This window comes from Chamaea fasciata, unplaced genomic scaffold (assembly GCF_029207755.1).
Source record: "Chamaea fasciata isolate MVZ Bird 193981 ecotype frontalis unplaced genomic scaffold, bChaFas1.0.hap1 SCAF_26, whole genome shotgun sequence".
In the NCBI taxonomy this organism is placed as follows: Eukaryota; Metazoa; Chordata; class Aves; order Passeriformes; family Sylviidae; genus Chamaea; species Chamaea fasciata.
Window position 1 is genome coordinate 619,905 of NW_027094111.1, and position 26,944 is coordinate 646,848.

Below are 26,944 nucleotides of genomic sequence, written 5' to 3' on the forward strand. Positions count from 1 at the left end.
GCCACCTTTGGCCTCAGCCTCCCCCCAGTCACGTCCAAGATCCCCATCACATCCCAGCAGAACAAAGTCACCTCTGCTCCCCTCTGGCTCCCCCGTGGCCAAGCACCCACCAGAGCAGGACAAGGAGCAGGACCTCTCTGCTCCCCCAGCTGCACCAGGGCTCCCAGAAACCACTGCCCACATCCAACCCTGAGCTCCTTGGACCAATTTAGGCTTAATGGTAATTAGCCAGGAGAGAGAGGAAGTTAAAAAAAAAAAAAAAAAGAGAGAAAAAGAAAGAAAGTTAATAGCAACTGAATTTGTCCTTGAAAGAGTTTCAATTACCAGAGCTGGCTTAAGGAAATAATGACATGCTGGTTATCACATGAAATGCCAATAACTGTAATGGAGCAGCAGGTTTTTTGGAGTTATTTACACAAACTGATTTTTCACGGGAATTTCATAGGAATTAAGACATACACAATCTATCTCCACTCTCTCACTCTCTCATAAAGATATTTCTTTACCCTATTAACAGAATTAACCGATCTCCTTACTTGATCCTACACACTTTTGTCCCTTTTTTACCTCCCAGTAAAAAATGCAAAGAGCATGATTAGAAATTAAGACTCCAGCTACGTTTTACTCTTAACACCTAAAGCAACAAGAAATATTTGCTAAGAAATTCTGAAGCAGCTTTTATTAAGTTTACCCGTCACAACGCATCATCCTTTGCGTTTCACTCCAGAGAACTCGTGCCCACGTCGGGGAAATACTCACTGAGCTGCCACTTCAAACTCAGGAACACTCCAGGAAGACACCGGGGCAAACCTGGAGATGTTCTCGAGGTAGAGCAAGAGCCCCGAGGAGCGCTCGGGCTGCAGGACTGCACTGCTGGGTCACAGCACCGGGAGCCAGCAGCGGGGACCCCTCCCTCACCCACGGCTTAATACATCACGAATCCATCTCTGATTAGGACATGGAACTGGTCAAACACGCACAGGAGCTGAGTCCTGGGAGCAGCAGGTGCCCCTGGGCAGCCCTGGGTGCTGCTCTGAGCACAGAGCTCCATGAAAAGGGTCCCAATGAATTCAGCTAGGGCCAGGGAGGGAAGCTGGGGTCACCCGCACAGCCCAGGATGAGACCCAGAGCATTCCCACTCCCCTCCCCACCCTCCCCTGGCGCCTCAGCTCCCCCCAAAGCTCCCAGAGCAGCAGCTCAGGAACAGGCTCAGTGGGAATCCAGACCCCACGTTCCAGCCCTGCTCAACGGGGAGGAACAAACGGCTGCCTGAAGCCCAGCTCTGCACAACTCCAGCCCCAAAGAGCCCCAAGCAGCCTCCCCAGAGGGTGTCACATTTGGGACTGGCGTTTTCCTGGGCTCGACCGACGGGCACAGCCCCCCGAGCCCCCAGAAGGACACAGGGCTTATCTCCAGGTGAAAACTCCCCTTTTCCCAGGGAAACCGAGAAGGCAGCAGCTCCCCTGGGGCCCCCAGGAGCAGGAGGGACCCTGCACAGCCCGGGCACTTCTGCTCCAAGGTGCCAAAAACCAGCTTTTTTTCTCCCCATCCCACTCGTCCCTTCCAGCTGGAGATTGCTGGCTCTGGCTAACAGACATCCAGTCCAGCTCTCCCCCTGCCCCTGCATAAATTAAAGAGTGAACTTTCTGCAGTCAGCACACAACAGAAAAAAAAAAACCAACCAAAACTTTTGTAGGACTTCTAAAGAACATTTTTTCCCAGCAGGAAGGCATCCCTTCCTTTCTGGCCCACCAGAACAAAAGGGGAGATGCTGTTTTCCACCCTCGCTGATGGTTTAAGGCCCATTCCAGAGGGAAAAAGCAAGTGGCTAAATATCGACAGGATTATCTTTTCCATCCCCCCCAGCCATGTTTCGCTGCCTTCGGTTTCTGTTTTGCTGCTGCTCCTTGAGAGTTTCCAGCATTCCTGGCAGGAATTGGGCAATGGCATTGCTGATGAGCTGCTCCCCAGAGCAATCCATCACACAGGAGCTGCAATTCAAAGAAGAAATCACACTCACCAGCCAGAGAACTTTAAATACACAGGGTAAGAACTGGAAAGGGCCTTTTCTCCCCTAATATTTTAATTGCCCAGAGCACATATGCAGAGGATAAAAGCTGGATTTCCAACTGGTGGCGTTCCTTTGAGAAGAGCAAGGGAGAAAAGTGCTGGAGAAGTTGTGTATGAGATAACAGATAAAACCAACAGCTGCACTATTGAGCCTAATTTTAGACATTATTTTCCCTCTGAAGGAAAGCTGCTGGGATTTTTAGCACAGCCCTCATGGAACGTGTGATAGGCCTGTAACACAGGAACCACTGACCAGAGTTCTCAAATGAGGCAACAGAGAAAACCCAAAGCTTTGTGAATGCACCAAACTCATGAGAAGAGTCAGGCACAGCTTTGTAACAACGTTTGACTGTGCTGCCTCCTCCCAGCCCAGTTTCTCGTGTTATTTAAGAACAGAGAAGCAGCTCTGCCTGCTTGTTGAGGGAAAACAGAAGTTTTCCTGTTTTCAGAAACAGGAAACAGAAGTTGTAACAGGTAAAAGGAATAAAACTGGGCAGTCTCAGAAAACCACCAAGTATTCTGGCCCCCCCCATAAAAGGCCTGCAAGTCAAACAGAAAACCTTTCGGAAACCAAATTTCTGCCTTGCAACCAACAACATCATTACAAGAGAGACACCACAGGGAGAAACCCTCTCCTAGCCCAGGTAATAAATAAGGATTCACAGGGCAACTCAATTAAACTTCATAAAAAGCAGCAGGCAAGCCTTGCTAACCCCATTTCACCACAACACTCGAGTGGTTTGTCCTGGGTTTCCCAGTAAGCTGGTGGTGATAAGGGCAGGGAGAAATAAAAGCTCCAGCTGAGAGTGAGGACAGAGTCTTACTGTCCTGTCTCCCACACACATCCTGCCTGGAAACACTGGACACCTCCAAGCCGGGCACCAGGGAGAAGGCACTGCACAAAATGAGAGATTTTAAGAGAATCCCACAACTCCTGGTTGACTTCAGACTGTTTAAAAAAGATAAAGCAGCAAAAGCTCCAGTGTCCACACCAGGATGAACAAGATGTCACTAACAAAATCGAAGCAGCACAATTTTCCTGCTTGCTCCAAAAGGGCCAAGCCCTAAAATCGCTCATTCACAGAAAAGGAGAGGCACCACTCTCCTCCTCGCTGGAAAGCTCCAGTGCACAGCACACAACTCGAGGCTCCTGACATTACAATGCAAAGCGAGGAAAAACCACGAGCCAAGAGGAGCCAGGTCCCAGTTTCCCATTCCAAGACATCGCAGCTCACTGGCAGCACGGTTCCTTTCGGTGCCAATTCAGTTTTAAACCATATTTCCAACAACGTCTTTCATGCCTCACTCGCTACTAAAGTCGGAATCAGAGTCAACAAAAAATAGCTCTTGTGTGGCAACAGGCCCAAAAGCATTTTTTTTTTTTTTAATTAACATTAGATTTTTCAACTGCTTTCCCTGAACTTATACCAGAGGCCTTGAGATGCCGGGCCACCTGCGGGGAGGTTTGCCGAGGTGTCAATGTTTAATGTGATCCAAAGGGTTCTCCCATTACAGGAGACACTCGGTTGTAGCCAAAGCCTGAGAAATGCCCATCTACTAAAGGCAGGGAAGTCCTTTCTCTCGAGCAGTTCCCTTTAAATCCCAAGACCCTGGGAAAACTGGCTGGTTACTGAGAGCTGCTACATGCTCTGAGGGGGAGCAGGTGGAAACAAATCCACGGGAGAGCTGGAAAAGCTGAAAACCAGGACCCACGGCCTGCCTTCCTACAAGTCATTCCCACAGCAAACCGAGGATCTTTCATCCCACACGCTGCAAATCAGCCCCCTGATCCTGCTCTGTGTTCCCCAGCTGGAAAGATGACCTGGAAAAAACCCCCCAAGTCCCCAAAACCACGGGGCACCCTGGAGTTCCCTGGGCTCCCACTCAGCACCTCCTCCCCGGCGGTGGGTGAAGTGTCCCCGGAGGTTACACACAGGAGTAACCCCTGTGTAACCCTGGCGTGACCACACAGCTCCTCTCGCCGCGGGGAACACTCCACCCGAACAACTTTCACACCAGAAATCCCTGGGCCTTTCCTGAGGAGCGGAGTGAGGAAACCCCCGTGCTGGCATCGCTCGGAATTCCTCAAGAGTACCCGAGGAGGGACTGAAGGCACCACCTGCTTCTCATCCCCAGGTGGGGTCTGTGGCCCCCAGGAGATGCTCCCTGGGAGGTTCCTGGCAGGTCAGGCACCCTCTGCGCTGCCCTCCCGGAGTTTCCCAGGAGTTGGGTGGGGAGTACCTGCTCTGCTCCTGGCTGTGTGAGACAAAGACACCAAGCTTTAAACTCTCCTAATCCGGGGAGTTCAGGAGGACACAGCACACGAGGCTGTAATTCAGTATTATTATTAATCAGCCTTTTCTTGTGGGCAGCACAGATGACACGTGGAAGCTTTTCTCATTAGATGTGTCTGCTCTTTGCTTTTTCCGGCAGAAAAAAGGGAATTCTCAGTTGAAGTCCAATAATCCTTGGCACAAAAAGGACAGGGAGGGGAAAGTCACTCGGTTTTTGAGATGAGGGGGTTGCTGGTTTACCTTTTACATTCACTATTTGCCCTTCCTCAAGTCCAACTATTTCTCAGAACAACTATCCATTAATAATTCCAGTTGATGGGACTACTTACTCAGGTATTCCCAACTCACTGTGTCAGCAGCTCGTGGAATTAAGCGGAATTCATTTGCCAAGACAAAACAAACTCCTTTTACACATTTGTACCAGAACACTGACAGAAGTGAACTGCAGGGAAACACCAGAGAAGTTCAACCTGACTCCATGTTTTAGAACACATTTTATCCAAGTTGAGAATTTTCGGGATTTACAAAGCAAGCACTTTGTCCTTGCATCCGTGGAACAGCTGAAACCTCCCCTGAGGATGCTCCAACCCTCACTAGCAGTCACCACTGGACGTCTGATGGCCCCAGCAGGGCAGATCTGCCCTCTGGGAGAGCAGAACTCCAACCTGAAAGAAAAGCCAACCCAACCACTCAAGGCACTGCGGCCGAGGGTGCCTTTGGTACAGACAACTGAGAACAGCTGAGCACTTTTCAGATGAGCGCAGGAGAAGTCCTGAGCAAGGAGGGAAGCTCTGGAGGCTGCAGGTCACCCCGCGTGGTCCCAAACGTCTCCCACCCCGGGCTGAAGTTGGAGCAAAGCACACAGAATGGAAAGGGAAGTTTAGTCCTGCACGAGGCCACCACAGGCCTGGGGGATGCAAGCCTGAGCACAGAAAGGAACCGGCCTTCAATCAAGGCTTCCAGATAAAGATCCCAGCACCTCTTTTCCCCATATCTAAAATGTCTGATGCTGTACTGCCTTCTCCTCTGCTCGTCTCGTGGCCATTCCTGTTCCAGCTAAGAGGGAATTCTACACACACAACAATCAAGATAATCCTCAGGCTTGCTTTTCCTGGTTCCACTCCTCAGAAGACTTGTGACACTGCTGAGCCTGACCACAGCCAGCACCTGAAGTCTTTAGGAAGTGCCTGTATTTATAGGGGGGGAAGGAGACACATCAGTTCTCACTCAACAGAGGTCAAAATGTGCCCTAAGGCACGGAGCTAGGGACTCCTGTCCTGCATCACGGTTCTGCTGAATATAAATTGAGAATTCTTGGTAACCGACCCGTTTCAGCCGTTCTGGCCACAAGTTCGGTTCTGATTGTTTGGGGACTTTTTTCCTTCTTTAGGCTGTAACACACCCCAGAACCCCCGAACGTGCTCCCATCTAATAAAGAACCCAAACAGCCCCAGTTTTGAAAAGGGCCAAAACCAGGCGGGAACAAACGCATCCTCAGACCCATCAAAGAAATCATTTATACCGAGGGGAAAGTCACATAACCAAAATAAACAGCAAGCCCATTGTGCGGAGCAGCCCCGCCACCGTTCCGACAACACAGACTCTATTCCGGGCCGAGTCCAACATCACAAGGAAAATAAACCCAAGGTACAAACAACGTGCCCTCGCCTCCAGCTCCGCCCGGGGCTGGGGCAGAGGGATGCGGGGCTCAAGGTCACGCCGGGGGATGCGGAGAGGGGCGCGGGGCTGCCCCGTCCCGGGGCCGGCGGAGGAGGCGAGCGTGGAAGTTTATGAGCTCATCAGGATGGTTGTACCATTACATCAGAGGCAATTATAAATGGCCAAGAGCAGGGGATGGGGAGCCAATCAGATCACAGATGGGATGTCAACCTAAGACCAACTGTCTCCTGGCTTTGACAGAAGGATTTTACCTCCATAATTCAAATCCCAAACCCAAGCGATCCGCACTCGCTGCTCCCGTCGCCCAGCTCCCCGCCAGCGCTCCCGCCCCGGCCCGCGGCCCCTCCGCCCTCCCCGCGGGCCCCGCGGCCCCGCCGGCCCCCGCCGGCCCTGCCCGCCCCGCCGGCCCCCTCCGGACCCCGCGGGACCCCCCCCGGGGCTCTGCCGGGGCTCGCGGGGCCGCGGGAAGGCGGCGGCGCTGCCGGGGCCACGCGTCGTCCCGGTCGCGCCCTTGGCCGCCCCGGCCCCCCGCGCCCGGCCCCGCCGGGCCCCGTCCGCCCGCCCCGGCCCGCGGGCCCCCGGCACAGCCCCCCGGGGCGGCGGGGAGCCCGGCGGCGGCGGGCCCGGGGGGGCCCCGCACAAAGGCCGGGGAGGAGGAGGAAGGGAAGGCGGCGAGGCAGCCATTTTAGAGCGAGCGAGCAGCACAGACAATGGCAGCGCCCGGCAGCGCCGGCCCGGCGGGGGGAAGCCGCGGGAGAGCCGCCGCCGCCGCCCCGAGCCCCCCGAGCCCCGCGCCCCCCGCCCGGCCCCGGCCCCGGAGCTCCCCCCCCCCCGCCCCCCGGCCCGGCCGGTACCTGCTGGCTCCTGCCGAGGCTCTGTCCCCCGCCGCCGCTGCTCCCGGGGCTCATGGGCGCGTGGTGGCTCCTCGGCGGGGCCCCGCCGGCCGCTGCCCAGCCCTGGCCGCTGCCCCCGCCGTACTGCGAGACCATGTCGGCGGCGCCCTTGGCGGCGGCCGCCCCGTCCTGCGGCCCGGCGCTATAGTCGCCCCCGGGGTACCCCTGGTAGGCGCGGGCGGAGCTGGGGGAGGTGAGGAGCTGGTTGAGGGTGGGGGTGGCCGTGGGCTGCGGGGTGCTGCCCCCTCCTCCCGCGCCGCCGGCGGCCGAGGGCCCCATGACCCCGAAGCGCTGCTGCTGCTGCTGGAAGGCGGCGGCGGCGGCGGCGGCCGCGGGGGACTTGGCGGCCGGCGGCGCGGAGCCCCGGGGGGAGCTCAGGGCGTAGGCCTGGGGGGGAGGCGGGTAGGAGCCGGCGCTGCGCCCGGCCGCGTAGTAGGAGTTGTACTGGTGGTTGGGGAAGCCGTGCTCGGCCCCGGCGCCGTGCGAGTTCTGCGGAGGGGGCGGCCCCGCGGGGGCTCCCGCCGGCCCCGGGTAGTTCTGCTCCAGGCCCCCGCTCTGCAGCGCTGCCATGCCAGGGCTTTGTTGTCCGCCATGTTGGTGGAAGGCAGCGGCGGCGCCCCGGCCGTAGGGCTGCCCGAAGCCGTAGGCTGGCGGGGGCAAGGCGGCCGGGTGGGAAGGGGGCGGCTGCTGCTGCTGCTGCGGCGGCGGCTGCGGCGCCCCCACCCCGTCGCTGCCGCCGCCGCCGCCGCCGCCACCGGGCGGCTCCGGGAGGTTATTGTTCAGGGTGGCGGCGGCGGCGGGCCTGGGGCCCGGGTTCCCGTTCGAGCTCTTCAGGTCGGACTCGGCCCCTGCGCCCCCTCCGTTGCTCTCGGCCCCGTCCTGCAGCTCCTTCCCCGACGGGCCCTCGCTCTCCGCCTGCTTCTCGCCGCGCTCCGCCGCCGCCGCCTCACCCCCCGCCTCCTCCGGGGGACAATCCCGCTGCTGCGCCTCCGCTTTCTTCAGCTCGGATGGAGCCGGGGCGCCCAGGCTGCTGGCGGCGGCGGGGGCGACCTGAGCAGCCATGATCCCCCCCCCTCCCCGCCCGGCCACCCCCCCCCGGACCGGTCCCCCCCGAGCTGCTCCCTGCCTGGCCGGCCGGCGTGAGGCCTCGCTGCTCTGCTCTCCCCGCTCAGGCGGCGGCGGGCGGCTCTTCAGGGCAGCGGGGGCTCATTCCCCCCCGGCCTGCTCGGCGAGGCGGGGAGGGCTCCGCTGGGCTGGGCTTCCCGGGGCCTGGCCCCGCTGTACCTCCTCGGTTGCAGCCGGCGGAGAAAGGGGAGGAGGAGGGAGTGGGGGGGAAGGAGGAGGAAAGGGGGGGTGGGGGGGGGGACCCGGGACGGGGCTCCCGGTGCGGGAGAGGCGGGAGGGAGGGAGGGGGGACACGGCGGGCGGGCGGGCGCCGTCCCCGGAGCGGGGCCGAGCGGCGGCGGGGCCGGGCTGGGCGAGCTCCGACTCTGCTCGGCCGAGCGGGCTCAGTCCGACACGAGGCTCAGCGCTGCCATTTTACCCAGCGCCGCGGCCGCCTGCCAAACCCGGAGCGGAGCGCAGCCCGGCCCGGAGCGGAGCCTCCCCCCTGTCACAAAGGAGGAGCGGGCCGGCCCCGGCCGCCGCCGGCGCGGAGCTGCCGCCCGCAAAACCCGCGGCGGATCGGCGGAGCCGGGGGCCGGGGGGCAGCGCTCCCCCGCCGCGGCCGGAGCGGCCCGGGGCGATCCCCGGGGGCAGCGGGCGATGTCCCGCGGCCGGAGCCCTCCGGGGCCGTGCTGGCCGCTGGGCGGCCGCCCGCCCTGGGGTTTCTGCCCGTGGGTTACCGAAGCGCCTCTTCTTTGTCCCTAGAAATTCCATTTAGAATTAAGCCCTCTGCGAGCTGTTAGCGGTTGTCATTTCCTCTCCGCTTGGCCGTGTCCCTCTGGAAAAGGCGTTGGCGGCGCGCCAGGGCTGTGACTGCACGCGCGGACAATCCAAGAAAGTCCGGCTCCCCTGCCTCTCCTGCCAAGGCGAGGGCGGTGGGCACGGAACCAGGAATTCCCAGATCCAAAACCACCTGAGCGCATCTAGACACAACACGTTGGGCAATGGGACAGGATGTGCTGGCACTCAGAGCCGTGCCGGAGCTCCGCAGCTGTCAAGAGGTGAACTGGGAACTGGGCCATGCTCTTCTGCAACCCTTTCAGGCCCAGATTCCCACCTCCTCCATCCCCGACGCCTTGGCAGAGCGGTGCGAGGGAGGAGAGCCATGTACCTGGAGCTCCGTCCTGGACATAGCCAGGCCTCTGCCAGCCGGGTCCGAGCCTGCCTCTTCAACTTCAGGTGGTGCAGGGCTGCAGCAGGACATGGGAAGGACAAAAAGATGAGTTATTTGGGTTAGAAACACCAAGTTCTTAGAAATCAGGACATGGATGTCTGGTAAAAATGGCAGGCGTGGTGTGGGTTAGGCCTGGGTCCCGTGTATTGGTGTTCCTCTGGAATATGGAGATACTTGGAAAAGTCAAGGTGAGGTAAATACAACTTTAAGATGAGAGAAAACATCAGAAAACAGTGGGTGGGGAGCCAAAAGAGACTCTGAGGTCTGAGGCTGCCATTTTAGAAGATCACCACAGAACAGATAATGTGGCAGAAGTGACCCCTGTGCGGTGACAGCAACCAGGGCTTGGCCCCAGCCCAGCAGCCAGCAGGACACACCCCTGGAGTCCCCCCGGAACCGGGCAAAGGCAAGTCCAGTGCAGGAGGAAAAGCCTTGGGCAGCAGGACTGGGTCCCTGCCAGCACCCTGTGCCTGCTGGGGATCAAGTGAAGGTGTCAGTGTCTACTGACAGCAACGCAGCCCTCACACCCATTATAAAACTTATAATATGAAATATTTATCATCTAGAGTGCAGGTGGTAGAACAAAGGGGGTATTCCAAAGCTGGAAAGTGGGAGGGGAGGGGGGATATGGTGATAAACAGGAAAATTCTAAATGTTTTCTAGATCAACAAACTGCCCCTCAGGCTCCAAACAAAGCACCTTTGCCATTTCTCAGCCAGCGAAGTTGACTCTGCAACACGGAGCAGATCCCACCTGGCAAATTGGCTGGTCAGTCTTTGTCCTCAGCTGTAAATAAACTGTTAGGAAAAATTGGGTAGTAAATGATGATACTGGTATTGTGATAGTACTCGAGGCCTTCACAAGGGTTGGAGGGCCAGCACAATGCTGAAATCTCACATGGGAGGCCCTGTGGCTTTAGTGAGATGTGTGTGGACCACAGAAAAGGAAAAACACCAAGATACTCTTCTTCAGAAGAGTTTGGAAACTGTGGAATGTGCTAGAACAAAAACTGATCTACATCCTCTATCAGAGGAGTTACTTGATGAAATCCTGGGTTCTGGAAAGACAAAGGAGAAGAGAGGGAAAACTCCTCCAATATCAGGCTAGACTCTCAAAAGTGAAGCCCGGTGTTCTATTATTGTCCATGGTGCCCCACAGCACCAAAACACACTTCCTTGGGTGTTTCGTTTGCACTAAAGTTTAAAAAGCACGAACTAGAGAGAATTCTGCCATTTAATCCCAGAACCATCTCAAGCACCCACCTCCCCAGCCCCAAAGATACATCTACTTCAGGGAGCAAAGCCCCACCATCTCACCGAGCATCACCAAAAGTTTAACCGCTTCACTCCAGGAGCCTGGGAGGCAGCTCAGGCGCATCCAGGCAAAGATCCCGAGCTCACACCTCTCTACCTGTGTCCGTCTCTTGGAACCCCCTCCAAGGAGCACTATGTCAGACTATGAAACACGGTGTTGATAGTAATGTGAAAAGCAGCCTGGATTCCCCAGCCACCCACACAATGAGGAGACACTCACTTTACCAAATGTTTGTGAAAGCTGCAGCAGATTTTGGAATACGCCTCATCAATGAGGCCCTGGCACTTTACTCGATACTGAGGCATTCAGTGAGTTCCCAGCCATGAGGACTGGGAAGCAGATGACAGCACGGTTCTTAACAACATTGCCACCTAAGAGCTGAAAATCCTCCCGCCAGTGCCGCTGTCCCGGGATGTCGCGACCATCCATCGGGACCGGCGGCGCCTTTCCCCTGCGGCACATCCTCACTTGTCCCAGCCGGAGCCATCCCCGCTCGGCAGCGGCGGCCGTGCTCCTTCCCCGTGTCCCCAAGTGCCGAGCACGCTTCCCTCAGCCCGGCCCGGCTGCTGCCTCTCAGATAGGCTGGGAAAGCTGCGCTCACATGGCACTGCAGGCCACCGCCACCGCGCTGCCTCCTCCTGACTGGAAGTCTCCTTCATGAAGGTGGCCGTGCCATTTAACCCAGCACTAAGGCAGTTTAGGAAACCTGGTCTAGATTAGAGTACTAGAAACAGGAGTAGTGTCTCCCCCCTCCACGAAAAAAAAAAAAATCGGGCTCTGCCAACTGTGTGATGGCAAATATGGACTGAATCGTTGACATGGAAACCGGACTAAAGTCAGCGCTGCCTCGGCTCAGCTCGCACACACAAGTTATCATTATCCAGCCTTTCCCTGGCTACAAACACGGACTGGATCCGGCTGCCGGAGCCGGCTGCAGCTCCCGTGATAAAGTCTGAGCGAGCGGAGGGAGCCGGGCAGGAATGGATGGAGCTGTGTGGGGAAGGATGCTCTTCCCCCGCACCCAGAGGCACGGCGTGCGGGGATGTGCACGCTGGACCCGAGAACAAGAGACCCATCCATTATAATCCATGGGGCGCCCTGCAAAAGATGGAATGGAGCCGGGAGGGTTATTTGCTGTAAATAGCTTCTCTTATAGGGTTTTTCCTAAAGAAAAATCACATTTCCTGTCAATGTTTATATTCGCCCAACCTATTCCTTGCAGTGTTGGAGCTGCTGTTGTATCTGGGTTAAGCAGTCTCCTCGTGGCTCCACCACCACCAAGATTGAAATTATTTGAATTATTTGTTTGCTGGGCATCATGTGAGACAACGCTCACTTATCCACTTCAACAAAATGCTAAAATATTGTATAATCTCGCTTTCTGGGGAGACACAATGGCTCTGCGCTGCGAGTGCCATTGTAACTGTCCCTTCGCTGAATGCAGCAGCTCAGCACAGGCGGGCGTGGATTTTCCAGGGGTTTTGCTGCTTCCCACGCCAGGTTCCCCCGGGCAGGGAGCGAGCCCCGGCTCGGCCGCCCCGCGAGAGCCCGCTGGTGACATCTGACAGCGAGCTGCGAAACTTTGGATGCATTTTAAGGCAGGAAAGTGGACTCGGCCTGACTCGAGGAAATGCATTATTTTAGCAGCACTGGCGAGGAGGAGGAAAAAGCGAAGCGGAGTTTGCGGAGGGGAAGGGACGCGGGAGCGCAGCCCCCGCACATCCTGCGCGACCCCCGCGGGCCGGGGGCGGCCGGGGCCGGTGCCACGCGTGTCCCGCAGGCCGGCCCGCGGCCCGGCCACCCCCGCGGGGGAAAAGAGGGGCAGAGCAGGTTTTGGGGGCACATGCGTGAGGATTCGGGGCTGAGCGAGGAGAACAGCGCTCCCCCTGCAGTGAAAGTAAAGGTGGGGGTGGAATTTAGTAATTCCAGGGGAAATTGGGGGATATTGGGAAGGGGAGGAAAACAATACTGAAGTGCGGGGCAAGACGAACCCCCTTAATTCGATACCCGGGGGTGCACCCCGGCTGCCCTCAGACAGCAACGCTCCGGTGCGCTCGGGGAAGGAAGAGTAAATCTACTTTAAAAAAAAAAAAAAAAAAAAAAAAAAAAGGGCAAAAAAGAAAATCAAAACACGGAGCGGAGTTTGAAAACACCCCTGCACTGGATCCGGAGCCTACCGTCTGTTTTCCCTGAATCCCACCAGATTTGGGAGCTTTCGGGTGGGTTGGCAGAGCGACCGCGGTCTGCTGCGAACCCCACTGTGAAGAGTTAAAAAAAGGGGGAAAAAAAGCCTTTTAAACCTGCGGAAAGAGAGAAAGATCTGAACTCTGGGCCTGGATTTTCCCACTGAAGGGAAACTTATTGTGTTCCAAATCCGTGGGACCTGGCGGAGCCGTGCGGGAGGGGTCAGCAGCAGGTTCTCCTGTCTGGAAAAAGCTGTCCCTCGGCCTTTCCCCCACCTCGGCGCCCCTTTTCAGTGGGGTGTAAAAAACACATCCCCTTTGCCTGAAAACCTACCCTCCTAAAGTGTATTTTTAGAGAAGTTTGAGTTCAGGCGTCACGACTGGGGAGGGGGGGTGCTGCGGGAGAGGCAGGAGCTGAGAAAGAAGGTTTTTTCCCCCTTTTCATCAAGCGCTTGCACTGCCATTTTCCCGAGACAGGGAGGGAGCGAGGGAGGGAGAGCGGAGCGACAGACAGCGCTGGCGAGGAAGTTTCTCACGGCAACTGCGGGCTGGATCGGGAACGGAGCCTTTTGTTCCCGGCAAGTTCAGCAGGAGAGAGAGTTGGAGCCTGCTGGAGAGAAAAACCAGCGGAGAAATAAAATGGAGGGAAGTAGGAAGAGAGGAGAAAGAGCTGGTGCTGGGCTGAGATTAACTGCAGAGCACCGCGCTCGGGTGTGCGCGGCATTTATTTAGAAAGTTGGTGTGGTAGCCTGAGGCAGAAATCCCTCGTTAAGTGCATGGGAATGAGTGAGAGACCCAAGGACACGCAGTGCTGGGCAGGAAGTGGAATTTTCCAAGGGGTTCACATCCTTCGGTGCTCCTTTTGCCAAGATTTGCTCTCCTCGCTCGATGAAGGCTGCCTCCTAGAGACGCCAGGGAAAAGGCCTTAAAAATGTGGCGTGCTCTAGGCCTGTTTAAACGGAATAATTAAAGGCTGGGGACAGCCTCCCTTGGAGGTGGCAGCGCGGTCCGCAGCCCAGATTCGATGTGGGGTACTGCCCTGCCTCCCCTCGGTGTCCCTTTCTCCCTGGGAGTGTTGAAACACGGTGCATGGTGGCCATGATCTCGGAATGGGGTGAAAAGTCACCGAAAACCCAGCCCCACCCTCGATTTAATGCTTAGACACACATCCAGTACATCCCATATTCATACCCACGATTGGTTTTGTCCTTCACCCCAAACCACGCGTGCTCTTTGCGTGTATGCAGACCCAGAGTGTGAAATAAACTTGTCTGAATTAACCCCCAAATCGCTGACAAACATCCATCCCTTTAGCAGGCACCCAGGAAGGGGGAGCAGAACTTTAATCCCATCATTATTTGTACACTCGGTCCAGCTGGAATTAAAAAGCAGCAGCCTGATCTCGAGGAGACCGAATTTTTCAGCACAAGTTTGGGCTTTAGTGAGGTGTCCCGAAAATACCATTTGATTAAAAATGTTCATCACCTTGTGCCTTCCCGGCCGGGCAGGGGAGAAGCTGCGGTGCCCTGCGAGAGTGCGGCGTGGCTGTGACAGCAGCTCGGCGAGACACCACGTGGGAACGCCGAGTTCGGGATTTAAACGTGCTTTTCCACTCCGGCCATGAGGGAGGGCGAGCCTGAGTTGGGGGAAAAGAAATAAATAAATAATGGAGAAAAGCCTTCGCGTGGAGCTCAGAAGCGACCTCTGTGGCTGCCGGGGACTGAAGTTCAAGAGCCCCGGGCTGGCAGCGCGGAGCAGATGCGGCTCGGGAAAATCCAGCAGCAGCAGGAAGGGAAAAGGGGGCTCGGGGGTGGGGGCTGCCTCCCCGGGAAGCGTCGTCCTGGCCGCGTGGGAGCGGTCCCAGCCCCCCATTGGAGCTGGCTCCGTGTGGCAGCGCCCTGAGCTCCGCGGGGAACGCGGTGCCCGAGCCGTGGCCGCTCCCGGTGCCCCCCGGCCCCGCCGCAGTCCCGGCCACCGCCGCCCGAGCCCCGGGGCCGGCCCGGAGCAGCCCCGGCAGCGGCCGCGGCCCCACCGAGCTGCCGGGCGGCCCTGCCCTGCCCTGCCCTTCCCGGGGGTCGGGGGGCACCGCGGGACACCGGCCGTCCCCGTCCTGCCCGGTGCCCGTCCCGCCCGTCCCCGGCGTGTCCCCGGGAGCCGCCCCGCGCCGGGACCTCTGCGGGCCTGGGAAAGTTTAACGGGGAAACGTCAGGAAGCACCAGGCAGGAATTTCAGTGCATCCCGTGTTTTATGGTGGCGTTAACTTTTACATATTGGGAGTAATTAGCAGCGAGGCTGTTAAAAGCAGGTTTAAATAACCACCCCCCTCCCCCCTTTCTCTCCTTTCCCAAAATGGTCCAAATCCGGTTTACCTCTGACTCGACCCCCACCGGGGCAGAGGTGAGAGCACAAACCCCACAGTTTGTCCATGTAGGCAGGAAAACACATTAAACCCCGCATATTAATTAACAGGTCAATTTAAAAATATATATTTCTGCAATGGTTATTTTGGGTTCTGCACCCCCCCACTCCGCCCCCCAACTTTGTTTTAGTAAAGTGGGGAAACATACACAGAAACCTTCCTTGCAGTAGATGCTTTTTTTTTTTTTTCAAACGGAGCCCAGATGCTGGTCAGGATTAAGGTTACACCAAACACATTCTACATTGCCATTTTCCAAACAGAATAAAGCAGATGGAAAAGATGGAAGAGGATAAAGCAGGAACGGAGCAGCAGTGAAAACTGCAAGCCCTGCACTAACGCTGAGAGGAGTGAGCTGGGATGCCAGGAGAGGCAGAAAGAAAGAAAGCAGGCGTAGCGCCGCTGCATATCACATTCCTCACAGTTAAAATGAGTATCTTTAATTAAACAGCTGTCAGAATTTGGGCTTTAAACCTTATATTTAAAACGGGAGAAGGAAATTGAGCTGCAGCTGATCACTGCGTCTCCTCAGGGCTCAGTCCTAGGAGATGTGAAAGCCACTGGCCGGGGGCCATCAGAGTACTTAAGTCTCTGCGTAATTTTAAACATCAGCAGCCCCGGTGATTTTAAGGATCTACTCCCTTAAAGTTAGCCATGCACTCAGCACTTTGCAGGATCCGCCCAGCACACTCAGAGCAGCTCCGAGCTCCAGAACATGAGTATCTGCACATCTGAGAAACAAAGAAAATCCTCTTTTCAATAGGCTAAACATTTCTCCTTTATTTCTAAAAGACACCAGTTTGTCCATTCTGGGAAATTGGATCAGACCAGAATAAAATCTCAAGGGGAAGTTAGCAGAATCTATGCTTATTTGTAAAACACCACCCTTTGGCAAATTCAGATTTTAGGTGAAATTCTACAATAGCGGTTTACTCAGCACTGTGACTCAGTTCCATGATGTGCTCTGAAAATCTCTTGCAAAAACTGAGTTTAAGAGATTTTGTTGGTATTATATAGGCACACACACGACACAGAGAAGGAATACACAAACTATTAAATATTCATGCTATGGGGAGAACACTTAGTAACGTCCCTTCATTCCAGCTGTACAAAGGCAGGCACCAGCAACTGCTGAAAAAATGAATGACCCCAAACAACCACAATATTCCACATAAACACGGTGTTGAGCAGCTTGCAAACATTGGCCAAGAAAGGGTCAAACAGAAATTGTCCTTATCTACCTTTCAGCAGTCTCACATAAACCAGTAATTCCAATCTGAATTCTGTAATCAGCCCCCCCGGGAGTGTTGGCACTTCCCACACATTCAGGGTCTCTGTGTGGGGATGGGACCGATTTTCTCCTCCAGGCCTCCACCCCGCCGAGCCCAAACGGCCTCAAAGTCACCTTGTGAGCACCACAAGTAGGGACCTCAGTGACATTTACTCAGAAACAAAAATTCAAACACATTCTGAGCAGCTTTGCTGGAACTTTCAGAGTTCAGCCGTGGGACTGTGAAATGAGGTCATTTTTATCTCTCAGTTATCTCTGCCTTGAGAAAGGCCCGTGATCACACCTCGGCAACAGCACTGCTGGTCGAGGCTGGGATATCACACACGTGTTCACTAAAACAATGGCACTGCCCAGAGCTTCCTCTGTAAAACCGAGCTCCAGACAAACTGAGGAATCGTAAAAAAGACATCATTTTCAAATATTTATAAAAGTATTGAGTATATCTGGCAAAACAACAAAAAACCCACTCCGCATCCAAACATGTAATGGTTGCTGCTTGCACCCCAAGCTTTAGAATTAGATCCTGAGTGATACGTGATCAGAAAGAGTCATAGTCATTACAGCTGTCAGAAAGAGGTACAATTAACGGCATTATGAAACAAAGTATTTTAAAATATAACTTTTCCCAGCTTCAGGAAACACAGTTACTGACCTCGGTGTTCCTGTGCTGGGTTCAGGCAGCCGGGGAGGGCCCTGCAGCCCTCCCTGTGCAATCCCACCCCTCTGGAACCACCACTGCCTTCCTGTTGTTTCACCTACCTGGTCTATTTTTAGAGAGTATTTTGTGCAGGACTGCCTCATACATGTGTGCAGCGTGCCCAGCACGTTTCATGTTCTGTTTAAACACAGGCCTGAGAGCAGCAAATAGTGCTGAGGCAGCATGAGGAGCAGAAGTTCTGCAGGGCAGTGATGAGCCACGGGCTGCAACCAGCCCCTGGCACTTCTCAGCATCCCACAGGATAACGGAGCCCTGGATTCAGCTATCGTTGCTCCAGAAACTGCTCATTATCATTATGCTTTAAGGAACTTTGCAAATACTTCAAAATTCTTTTTTTTTTTTTTTTTTTAACCTGTTTAATAGCCACAGCACAGCAACTTGCTTTAAACACAAACAAAAACCAAACCAAAACACCCACCAACAAACAAAACCCAACCAAAACACGAAGCACTAGAGCTGAGTTGTGATGCAAATGAGCAAACTGATTTCCACCACTTGTAGAGGTACAAAAATAATATAAATTTGACATCCTATTATGGGAAGAAAGGGAAAAACCCACCTCAAAATCAAGCCAAAGACAGTGAACGTAATGTCCAGATAATGAGAGCCTAATTAACCTGACCACAATGAGATGCAGAAGTTAGATTTTTTTTTCCTCAGGAGGGGGAAAAGATATAGAGGAAAGTAAAGAGATGAAATACAACAAAGGTTGCAATCATGCCAGACAAAGCTGATGTCTTTGATAACGCAGCAAATTTCTCTGGGTAAAGGAAGACACCCTCACCCATCCCCAAATCAATGAAGTGTTTGGTGTGGTGCATCATGTAAAAATACCAGTTAAATTGGAAAATATGAAGGTCAGTGCAAGAGAAGTTTTGTGGGTAAAAAATGACTAAAAATCCAGTGCTGGATTGTGCTGAAATGGGAAATTTTGGGCTAGAGAGTGAGTGCTTTGAAAGCTCCTGCAGCTTTGGCCTCAGAACTGGTGCTATTGATGGGCTTTCAGTGACACAAGCACAAGGAACTGAAAAAGAGTGTAAATACAGGTGGTTACCGACAACATCCAAAGGCATCTCTGCAGGGGACTGGAATATCCTAAATGAAGAACTGGATGAGGTTCTGGAACAGCACAGGAATCCTGAGGAATGGGCTGGTGGAATGCAATAATAAGATTAATGCAAATCACAAGGCTGTTCACACGGGGACTGACAGCCAAAACTCCCGTAAACGGGGAATTCACCACAGTTAGCTGGGAAGGATGGAGCCTCAGAAGTGTTATTTAGTCACAGAAAGGAAGATGACAAATGGGATCTAAAGACCAGGTAAGGCACATCCAGATGTTATGGCAACAGCTCTCTTACAGAATTTTGGGTACAGTTTCTATTCAAGAATGACACATGGAAACTGGAATAATCACAGAAAAGCTCCCTGAGCTGGTTACAAGAGCAAGGAATCTGTCAGGAGAGAAGAGTGAGGCTTCCTTTCAGCAAACTTCAACAAAGAGAGGGGTGATAGGGTGAGTTTGTATACACAGACTATGGCTCCAAGACAGTATCTGAACTCGAGGGTTATGTTGGCAACAAATACACATCTAGAGGCCTGAGTACCATTAAAATGATTGCTAGAATAGGATGTATTATTATTAGAAAAACTAGATTTTAAAGAATCCCTTTTTCCTCAGGGGATCACAGACCCAGTGGAGAACTTTGACTGTTTTGTCATTATTTTCCCTACTTTTAATCAGTGAAATGAGAGGAAAAATCTCTGCAATATTGTGAAGATGCATTTATGGTGGTTAAAAAGTATTCAGACACTGTAGTGATAAGTGTAACAAAAATCCATTACAATTAGTAATTCTGTATTTACTGCAGCACTTGAATTATATGCAATAAATAAAATATGGAAGCAAACATCAAATAACAAGGATAAAAGAAAACTCTGAATGAGACAAGAGTTTGAGAAGGCATGTTGTATGATTTGATTTATAATTAGCGTTTGCATCATGGTGCAAAGAACTGGATTAGGGCGGGCAAAAGCATAAGAACTGCAGACAGGAAAACTGAACACCCTGCTCAGCTCCCTGGTAAATTCATCCGGGTCACAGGAGCGTGAAGAAGCACGGAACAGAGGGAGAATTAATGTGGGCCTGGAGCACACACCAGCTCAGCACATTCCCTGTGTCAGACAGTGCTTGGAGGACTCAGCACTGATCCTTGTGTGGCCCAGCCTGCACACACTGTCACTGTCACCTCCTGCTCCTCTGCTCTGCAGGGAACTCTTCAAAGACAGACATTCCCAAGGGAACAGCTTCCAAAATCCCAGAGGACTGCACCTCCCAGAAGACCATAAAGGCTCACACCTTAGGTCTGGTTTCCCTGGAGTCTTTCTGTCTCCATCATAAGGAACCACCAGGAACATGTATCACCCATTTGCTCCATCTCACATCTCTTCCCCTCTCCACACAAAATGTACCTGCTCCAGCAAAACACCAACAAGCCAGGGCTGCCCTTCTGGAATCTTCTGTCCTAGGTGCCTGCCCACTGGAGATGTTTTCCATCCCGCTGTCCCAAGCTTCCTTGGATCTGCCGCCTCTTCCCCTTCCTACAAACAATAACACACACAAGCATGGAGCCAAAAAGCATCTTCACTTGGGTTTTTTCCTCCCTTTTTTCTTTACCTTTTTGTTTTTCTCAGTGTTCTCACCAGAGGACACCTCACAGCCCTCAACTGTATCTTCACATCATCAATGTTTGGGGCCAAATGAGAACCCCAGAACTTATCTGTTGGTGTTTTCTTCAAATGCCTTCCAGATTTAATTTTGGCTGGAATATTCTCAGCTGGAATATTCTGTCCTTTTTCAGGTTCCACATTAGAAAATAAAAGCAGATGCAAAGCAACTGGAAGGAGCACAAAGAATGCTGGGAGGCTGAGGAAATCCAACCCTCCAGAACAAACTGGAATGCTGGATTTGCCTAATCAATTGGAAAAAAGAAAAAGAGAAAATTAAAAGGAGAGAGCTCATGGTAGAATTGAGAGGGGACAAAATACCAATAGTCCACTTTATTAGAGGACAGGTCAGCAATCCAAAGTTCATGGGCACTGGAAACAGAAGAGGAGATAGACCATGTTTATACCTCGAAGCTCCACAACCCCCGGGACTGTACATGGGAAAAACTCCGGGTAATTTCCTAAGCCAAGCACAAAAGACCATATATATGCATTAAAAGAAGATCCCACAATAATCTTGACACAAACCCCAGAGTTTTCAGTTAGAAATAATCAGAAATCTGCTCTTCCACAGGTGGCAGCGGGCTTCTGCATGTTAAGGGATGTTTAAATGGATTTACCACTTTCTTCTTCATGAACCTTGCAGCCTTTCAGAAAAGAAGTTGCCCAGGGAAAAAAACAATGGGTGTCAGGAGAAAAGTAGTCTTTTGTCAGGTTGACCCACAGAATCCCCAAATTCCCGAGAATTCCCTGCCAACACATTGTGAAAAATAACATACAGCTGAGTAGCAGAACACCTCTCTGTGGGATAACTGCCCAGAATATCTTGAGAGGTAAATTAATACAAGAAAGAACCAAGCACCGTGCACCGATTAACAGTGAAAATACCTGAAATCAGCATAACAAAGTGGGGTGAGTGCACTTGTGCTCAGGATGGTTAAACAGCTGTAATTAGATCAAACAAACTAGATTGATGTATCATCCCTTTGTAGCTGTGGCCTCAGAAGGCAGGTCAGGAGCTAAGTTCAGTAAAACAGTTTTAGTGCTGCAGCTTTTATCTAACAAGGCACAGCCACACACTCACTCCAAAGTAAATACTACTCAGGAGAACTGCTGAATTCCAAAGAAAGAGAGTTTCTAGAGAAGATGCCATTCTTTAATAACAACCTTAACTTTTGTCAGTAATAAAAACTCTCCTAATTAATTCAATAATAGACCCTTTGGATAAACACTGCATAGGATTTTGGTTACAGATTCATTCAAGGCATTTGGAGGTCTTTATTGAGTAGCTCCCCATTCACTAAAAGTGTCTGCACAAAACGGGTGAATTCTAATTTGTTTTGTTCTTTCAGAACCTTTTAATTAAATTTTAAGAAAATCATGTAGAACAACATCTCATGAAATATGGTCACTACATTTCAGAGATGAGCAAAACATAAGGTAGCAGATGGTATGAAGAGGATATATGTGAAGAAATGTAAATAGCAGGGAACCTCACCAAATCAAAGACGTGAGGCAGAACTGAAAGCGCCTGCAGGACCCCTGGGAGAGCTGAGGAGATGAGGCAAGCACTGAGCTCAGAGGTATCAGCCTTTCCTTGCTCAGAAATGACACACCACCAACAGGAAACTCTAATCTGGTAGAGGGACCCCTTGCTGCTGAGGGAAGTGAGATTGTTGCGAAGGGCCCTTAGAGTGACTATGGGAGGAGTGGAGGGAAACCAGGACAGGTGCCAACAAATGTATTTATCCAACACTCTTGGAATCAAAAAGATACCAACTCTTCAGAACTGTAAGCAATGACGATATTATAAAGGAGCTAATAGTAGAGAATAACCTTATATTGAACACAAATGAGATGAATTCTTTAAGGCAGGCAGGGGACCAAGCAAAGAGAAGCTTGGTGTCATCAGAAGAGTTGTGAGCAGCAGAAGCAGGGTGACTCTGGGGCTGGCAGGGGATGTAAGCTGTGTGTGACCATTGTTTGGTCCAGAAGCTGCACTCCAGGTGTCTGAGCTGCTGTGGCTGCACTGACTGCTGGCTGGGAGCCACCTCTGCCACGACACAGCCAAAGAAATTAGTGAGTGGATTGTGCCGTGTCTGTGGGTCAGAGCAGAGCCTGGGTGAACACCAAGCATCTCTTTCTAACCTTCTGATTAAAAAAATTATCAATACCAGACCGATACTGTTCAAAAGAAGCCACCAAATACTAGAGGATGTTTAAGGGTGAAGGGAGGCACCCCTGAGGAGCAGGGCCCAGCTGATAACTGCAAATTCAGCTGAAGGAAGAGCTGGAAAATGGTGAACATTCTAAACATTTGTATTTCAAATAGTTGGGAAGCACAATCCCACAGCAGAACTCCACAAACCTAAATCACAACTATTTCCATTTTGTATCTTCTTCTGCCCCGAGCTCCATTTGTCTGGGTGATTTATGAGGTGAGCTCTGGCTGCGCCAGGCTTCTCTCCTTCTGAATGGAGGAACAATTCAGATAAGGAACAAATCTCTTCTGAGTGAATAGAGGAAACTGGACTTCACTGCATTGACTAAGGTATTTATTGTACATCTAGGCCAGAGGAAGCTTAGCACTTTTAATACATATAAAACTGCAGAGAGCTGCTAGGAAGAGCAGAAACCAAACAAAACAGATTCACAAGTTCCTTAATAATTTAAATTAAGCCACGAAAGTAACAGGAAAGAAGGAGCAACAGATATCTATCAATTCCAGCGGCTGACTCCAGCCACCCACAGGAACTGAGGAGCAGTTGGCTTTGTCCCCTCAGGCACCCTCAGGCTGAGGGACAGCTAAATTATAATCATGTAACCTCCAACGGGCAGTGCTTTCCTGGCTGTTCATTTCATAAATTGTCTTGAGGTTCCTTGTCACGGAAGGCATTGGATATAATTACAGACAAAAAAATATAACTCACAGGCCTGGTCCTGGGCAAGGTGCTTTGGCAGCTCAGCAGCTCAGGGGATCATCAGCTCTTTGTAGACAGGAGCCCAGTGCTAAGAGATAAAGTGCAAGAAATAAATCTCTGTGGTACAACCCCAACTTACCAGTTCGGAGAAGACCACGTGCAGAATTCCTGAAAGGCAATGTAACCACAGAATTAAAAATTCTAAGTGCAAACCCCAATATTAAGTCATCCATTTACAATTGCTGCTGGTGAATCCATCTACTCCAGATGGGAAGAGGTCACTCTCTTCTTTTTCCAGGGCAAGTCTATGAATAATTTGAGTGATTAAAGCTCAAATCAGGTGTGAAAATGAAAGACCGGAAAAGCACATGGAAAAGAAACCACACTCACAAAGAGAGACTCAGCTTTCATTCTGGAATCAGGAAAGGCCCCTTCCATTTCTGTCCTGCCACAAAATACAGGTGAACTCGTACATTTTTTCCTGAAGAGTTGTCACTTTTAAAGGCACATTGAAATCTTATTTTTACTTTTTAGGTCTCCCTTCCTCTATTGGAGATGACCTAAATTTTGAGCTGAAGCACTCACAGCATCCTCGCTTGGAATAGAAAACAACAGCAAAAAAACATCAGGCTGTGAAAAGAGGCAAAATAATAGGAGGGAAAATTACAGTGAAGTCCTCCCTGAATAAGAAGAGGTCACAAATGCTGCAGAAATAGAAGCTGAAGTGGTGCTATCCCGAGCCAGGGGACACGGAGTGGCTGCATTTACAGCCCAGGCAGAGGACAGGTGGGCAGGATGTGCATTGAAGCAGTTCTGGGAACACCCAACAGCTCTCAGCATCCCCTGCAAACACAGCGCTGCGCTCCCGCTGCCAGAAATGCCACAGACACCAAAATACAACAGCCTCCTGTCACAAAAACACCCTGCAAAAACCTGAATGCTTTCTAGGAGTGCTGAAATGGAATTAGATAGCTGCAGAAAGGGGTAGAGGCAATATTTTATATGTTAAATAGAAAAATGTATGGGAACACATAGAAAGCCCAATAATCAGCAGTAGAGACTACTGAACATTCATGCAGCTCATCATTTAAAAGACAAACCCCAAAATGTGCTTGCAGATACATTGGTTTTGCTTTATTTTATCACCTTAAACAGCCAGCAGAAACTAAGATTATAATCTGTGCCTTTTTAAAATTCCATTCAACAGATGTTCATAAACAGACTTGAGCCAAATTTCAGCTCCCCAAAAGGATATTCAGCCCGAGAACTTCTACAAATGGATGATAAAGTCCCAATTTTCCCCTTGTAATCATTGCTTTTCTGAGACACCAAATCCTCTCTTAGCCTCATTACAAGTTCCCACCAGCATAAAATGTATTTTTCATTTCCATTTCCTATAGTATTGTTTTCCAAAAATGGCATTTCCCAGCACAAGACAACTCTCCTTCACTCCTTATTTATGTCACCTCCTCAATACGAAAGGATTGTCTCAGTGACAAGGCTCTGTTCTTCTAAAAAGATGAAAAAAATCCAAGTGGTACTAATAAATATTTACTTAATGTAAAGAAAAGGGAATTCAACAGTTAAGGATGAAAATTACAGGGGGGAAAGAAAAGGTGTTTGGAAAGGGAAGGCTGTAAGAAGTTCAGTGCTGTTTATGAGCACGACTGCTCAATGGCTCCTTCTGGGACACAGCGAGATGACTTCTTTAGAAGTATGGTCTAGAAATACCCCCAAATCACTGAAATTATAAGTCACCCGAGTATTTCAGCTGCAATACAAAATTAAGAAATATCAGGACACATAATGAAAATGGTGGAATGAAACCAGCATTGCACTGACTTCTCTATGTTAAAAGGGGAAGGGGGGGGGGGGCTGAAGTGAAAGGTTTTCTTTTTACTTAATTACTCTCAGTGCTCCCTGGGGACTCCTTCCAAAGCGTATTTTGTATTTGGACCTAAATGCAAGCAGGATTCAGCCTTGATCTTATTCCTTATGACAATACATTTCTTAAATTAGAAGTCCCACGACTGGAATGTTGACACCACTGCTGGTTCCTCCAGCACCCCAGAGTCCCTCCTGTGTTATCAATCCATTAACCTGGGAAGTAGTGAGAACAGGGGAACACAGACTGTTCAAAATTAAAAAATCCATCCACAAAATAGTACTTTGTGAGCTTATAGCATCTTTCATCCCTTTCTATGTATGTGGAAATGGGAAGTCTCAAAATACTTTAAAAAAAAAACCAAACCAACAAACCAAACCTACCTAACTTCAAGGTATTCTGAAATGATAACATATTAATTGAGTGAGCATCCACCTGTGATGCGATTTAAGAGACTCCTACTGCAGCATTTCACACATATTCAATCCACCTTCTGGTTACAGCGTGCAAGTTTATGGTATGTAGAAGGAGCAGCAGAGCTGGTTAAAGATTTTCTCTTGCTTCACATACTCTGCAAGCTTCTCATTAACTCATACATGACTTTAATCACTGCTGAAGCACACACTTCCTTCAGCATGCAGCAGGACTGGGCTGGGGAAAAAAAATCCTCCATAAAATATTATTGTAGCCATGAATTAATAAAGAGAAGGGCAACGTTTTCCTAAAGTGGCTGCTGATTTTCATCTCTAAAGGGTTAAACCGACCTTCGCTGATCCAGAAGAGGCAATGAAATAGAACTTTAAGGACAAAAATGGAGCACTTCAAGAGATTATTATGAAGAGCCACATTCAAGAAGACAAAACCTTATTCTTAAAGCACAGATGCTTCTGAAACAAGAGATCGCACGTTTTTAACAGCACACTGCCAACCGCTTGTAATGAATAAGCAAAACGAGGGGAATCAGGGTGGTTTTTTTCCTTTTTCCTTGGAGCTCGGAGGGAAGGGGCATTCGTGGATGTGGTAGCACAGCTAGCTCTGCACTTCTGCAGGGCTGTGGAGCTGCTGCTGGTCGGTGTGTGGGGGGAGAAAACAGAGTAAAGCCTGAGAAAAACCCATCAGAGCTCCTGTCCTCCCCTTCCAGCGTTAATGGGAGGGATACGAGTCCATGGGAGCTGCAGTGGGGGATGGTGCTGGCGGAGGGGGTGGGGAGAACCGAGCGAGGCCTTACAACCATCAGCAGCTCTTGTTCTTGTTCCTTTCAGCCTTAGCAGGAGGATGTGAAGCTCATGGAGCCGGCAGCGGGATGGGGGGGAAGCAGAGCAGGATCATAGTTTAGCTTTTGTCCCCTCTCCGCAGGGTTAATAGGAGGACACGAGTGTCACCGGGATAAGGGCAGGGCCGGGGGGGGCACGGCCGGGATCGCAGCTCCCCGCAGGGCTCCCGGCAGCGTGTGCTGGGATTTGGGGGGGGTCCTGCGCGAAGTCACGACACCCGCGGGCGAGGGGTGCGGGGGGAGACACGGGGCAAACTTCCCTCAACGTGGCGGCTCCGCTTATCCAGCACGGCGAGGCCGGGGTGCCCCGGGGGGGGGCGAGCCCCGGCCTTATCTGTGGGGCGCAGGGAGCGCGGCTCCGCGGCCGCGGGCAGGGAGGCGGCGAGGGAGGGCGAGCCCAGGTGCGCCGGCAGAACGAAGGGGGGCACAGGCGGCTCGCTGCCCGCAGCGGGAGCGCGGGGCTGGGGCGCCAGCCCGGCCCCAAACCAGGGGAAAGTTTCCCCAAACTTTGGCGCGGGGGTCCCGTCCCCCCTCCGCGACCCCCTCACGGCGCCCCCCCCCTCAGCGGCTGTTCCCGCCCCCGCCGCAGGGGGAGGGGGGCGCTGTTCCCGGCTCCGCGCCGCGTTTTCCCGCTCACCCCCCGCTCCCCGCGCCTCCTCACTCCTCCGCGCCTCCGGATCCCTCCGCCGCAGCCGGCGCTGGGGCTTTTTCACCTCCCCCACCCCCATCGCTTCGTCCCGATTATCCCGCCCGAAGCTGCGGGGAGGATGCGGGAAAGGAAACGCTCCTCCCGCCCCGTTCTTGTAACGGGGTCCCGGCTAAGGGGCCGCGGGACGGAGCCTTTCGCCGAGTGAGGGAGAGGAGGCGGTTGGGACTACTTGGCGTTCCTGCCACGGCTTTGGCGGAAGGAGCGCGCTTGAGCGAGAGGCTGTGTGGTACTG

At 52.3% G+C, this 26,944-nt stretch overlaps 1 protein-coding gene and 1 long non-coding RNA gene across 3 annotated transcripts in view; both read right to left on the reverse strand.

Moving 5' to 3' along the window:
* The window catches only part of ARID1A (AT-rich interaction domain 1A), a 53,867-nt gene extending 45,395 nt beyond the window's left edge, over positions 1 to 8,472 (reverse strand). For both annotated transcript variants that reach the window (XM_066204678.1, XM_066204677.1), the window contains exon 1: positions 6,899 to 8,472. In XM_066204678.1, coding sequence (XP_066060775.1) covers positions 6,899 to 7,999 — 1,101 coding nt within the window. In that variant the 5' untranslated portion in view covers positions 8,000 to 8,472. The remainder of the gene's footprint in view (positions 1 to 6,898) is intronic.
* Positions 8,473 to 14,100: 5,628 nt separating this feature from the next.
* On the reverse strand, positions 14,101 to 22,979 carry LOC136301539 (uncharacterized). Its single transcript, XR_010723893.1, has 3 exons — positions 22,855 to 22,979; positions 19,670 to 19,798; positions 14,101 to 14,408 (listed from the first exon to the last, which is right to left on the reverse strand). It is a non-coding gene; the product is annotated as an uncharacterized lncRNA (long non-coding RNA).
* Between the last annotated feature and the right edge of the window lie 3,965 nt (positions 22,980 to 26,944).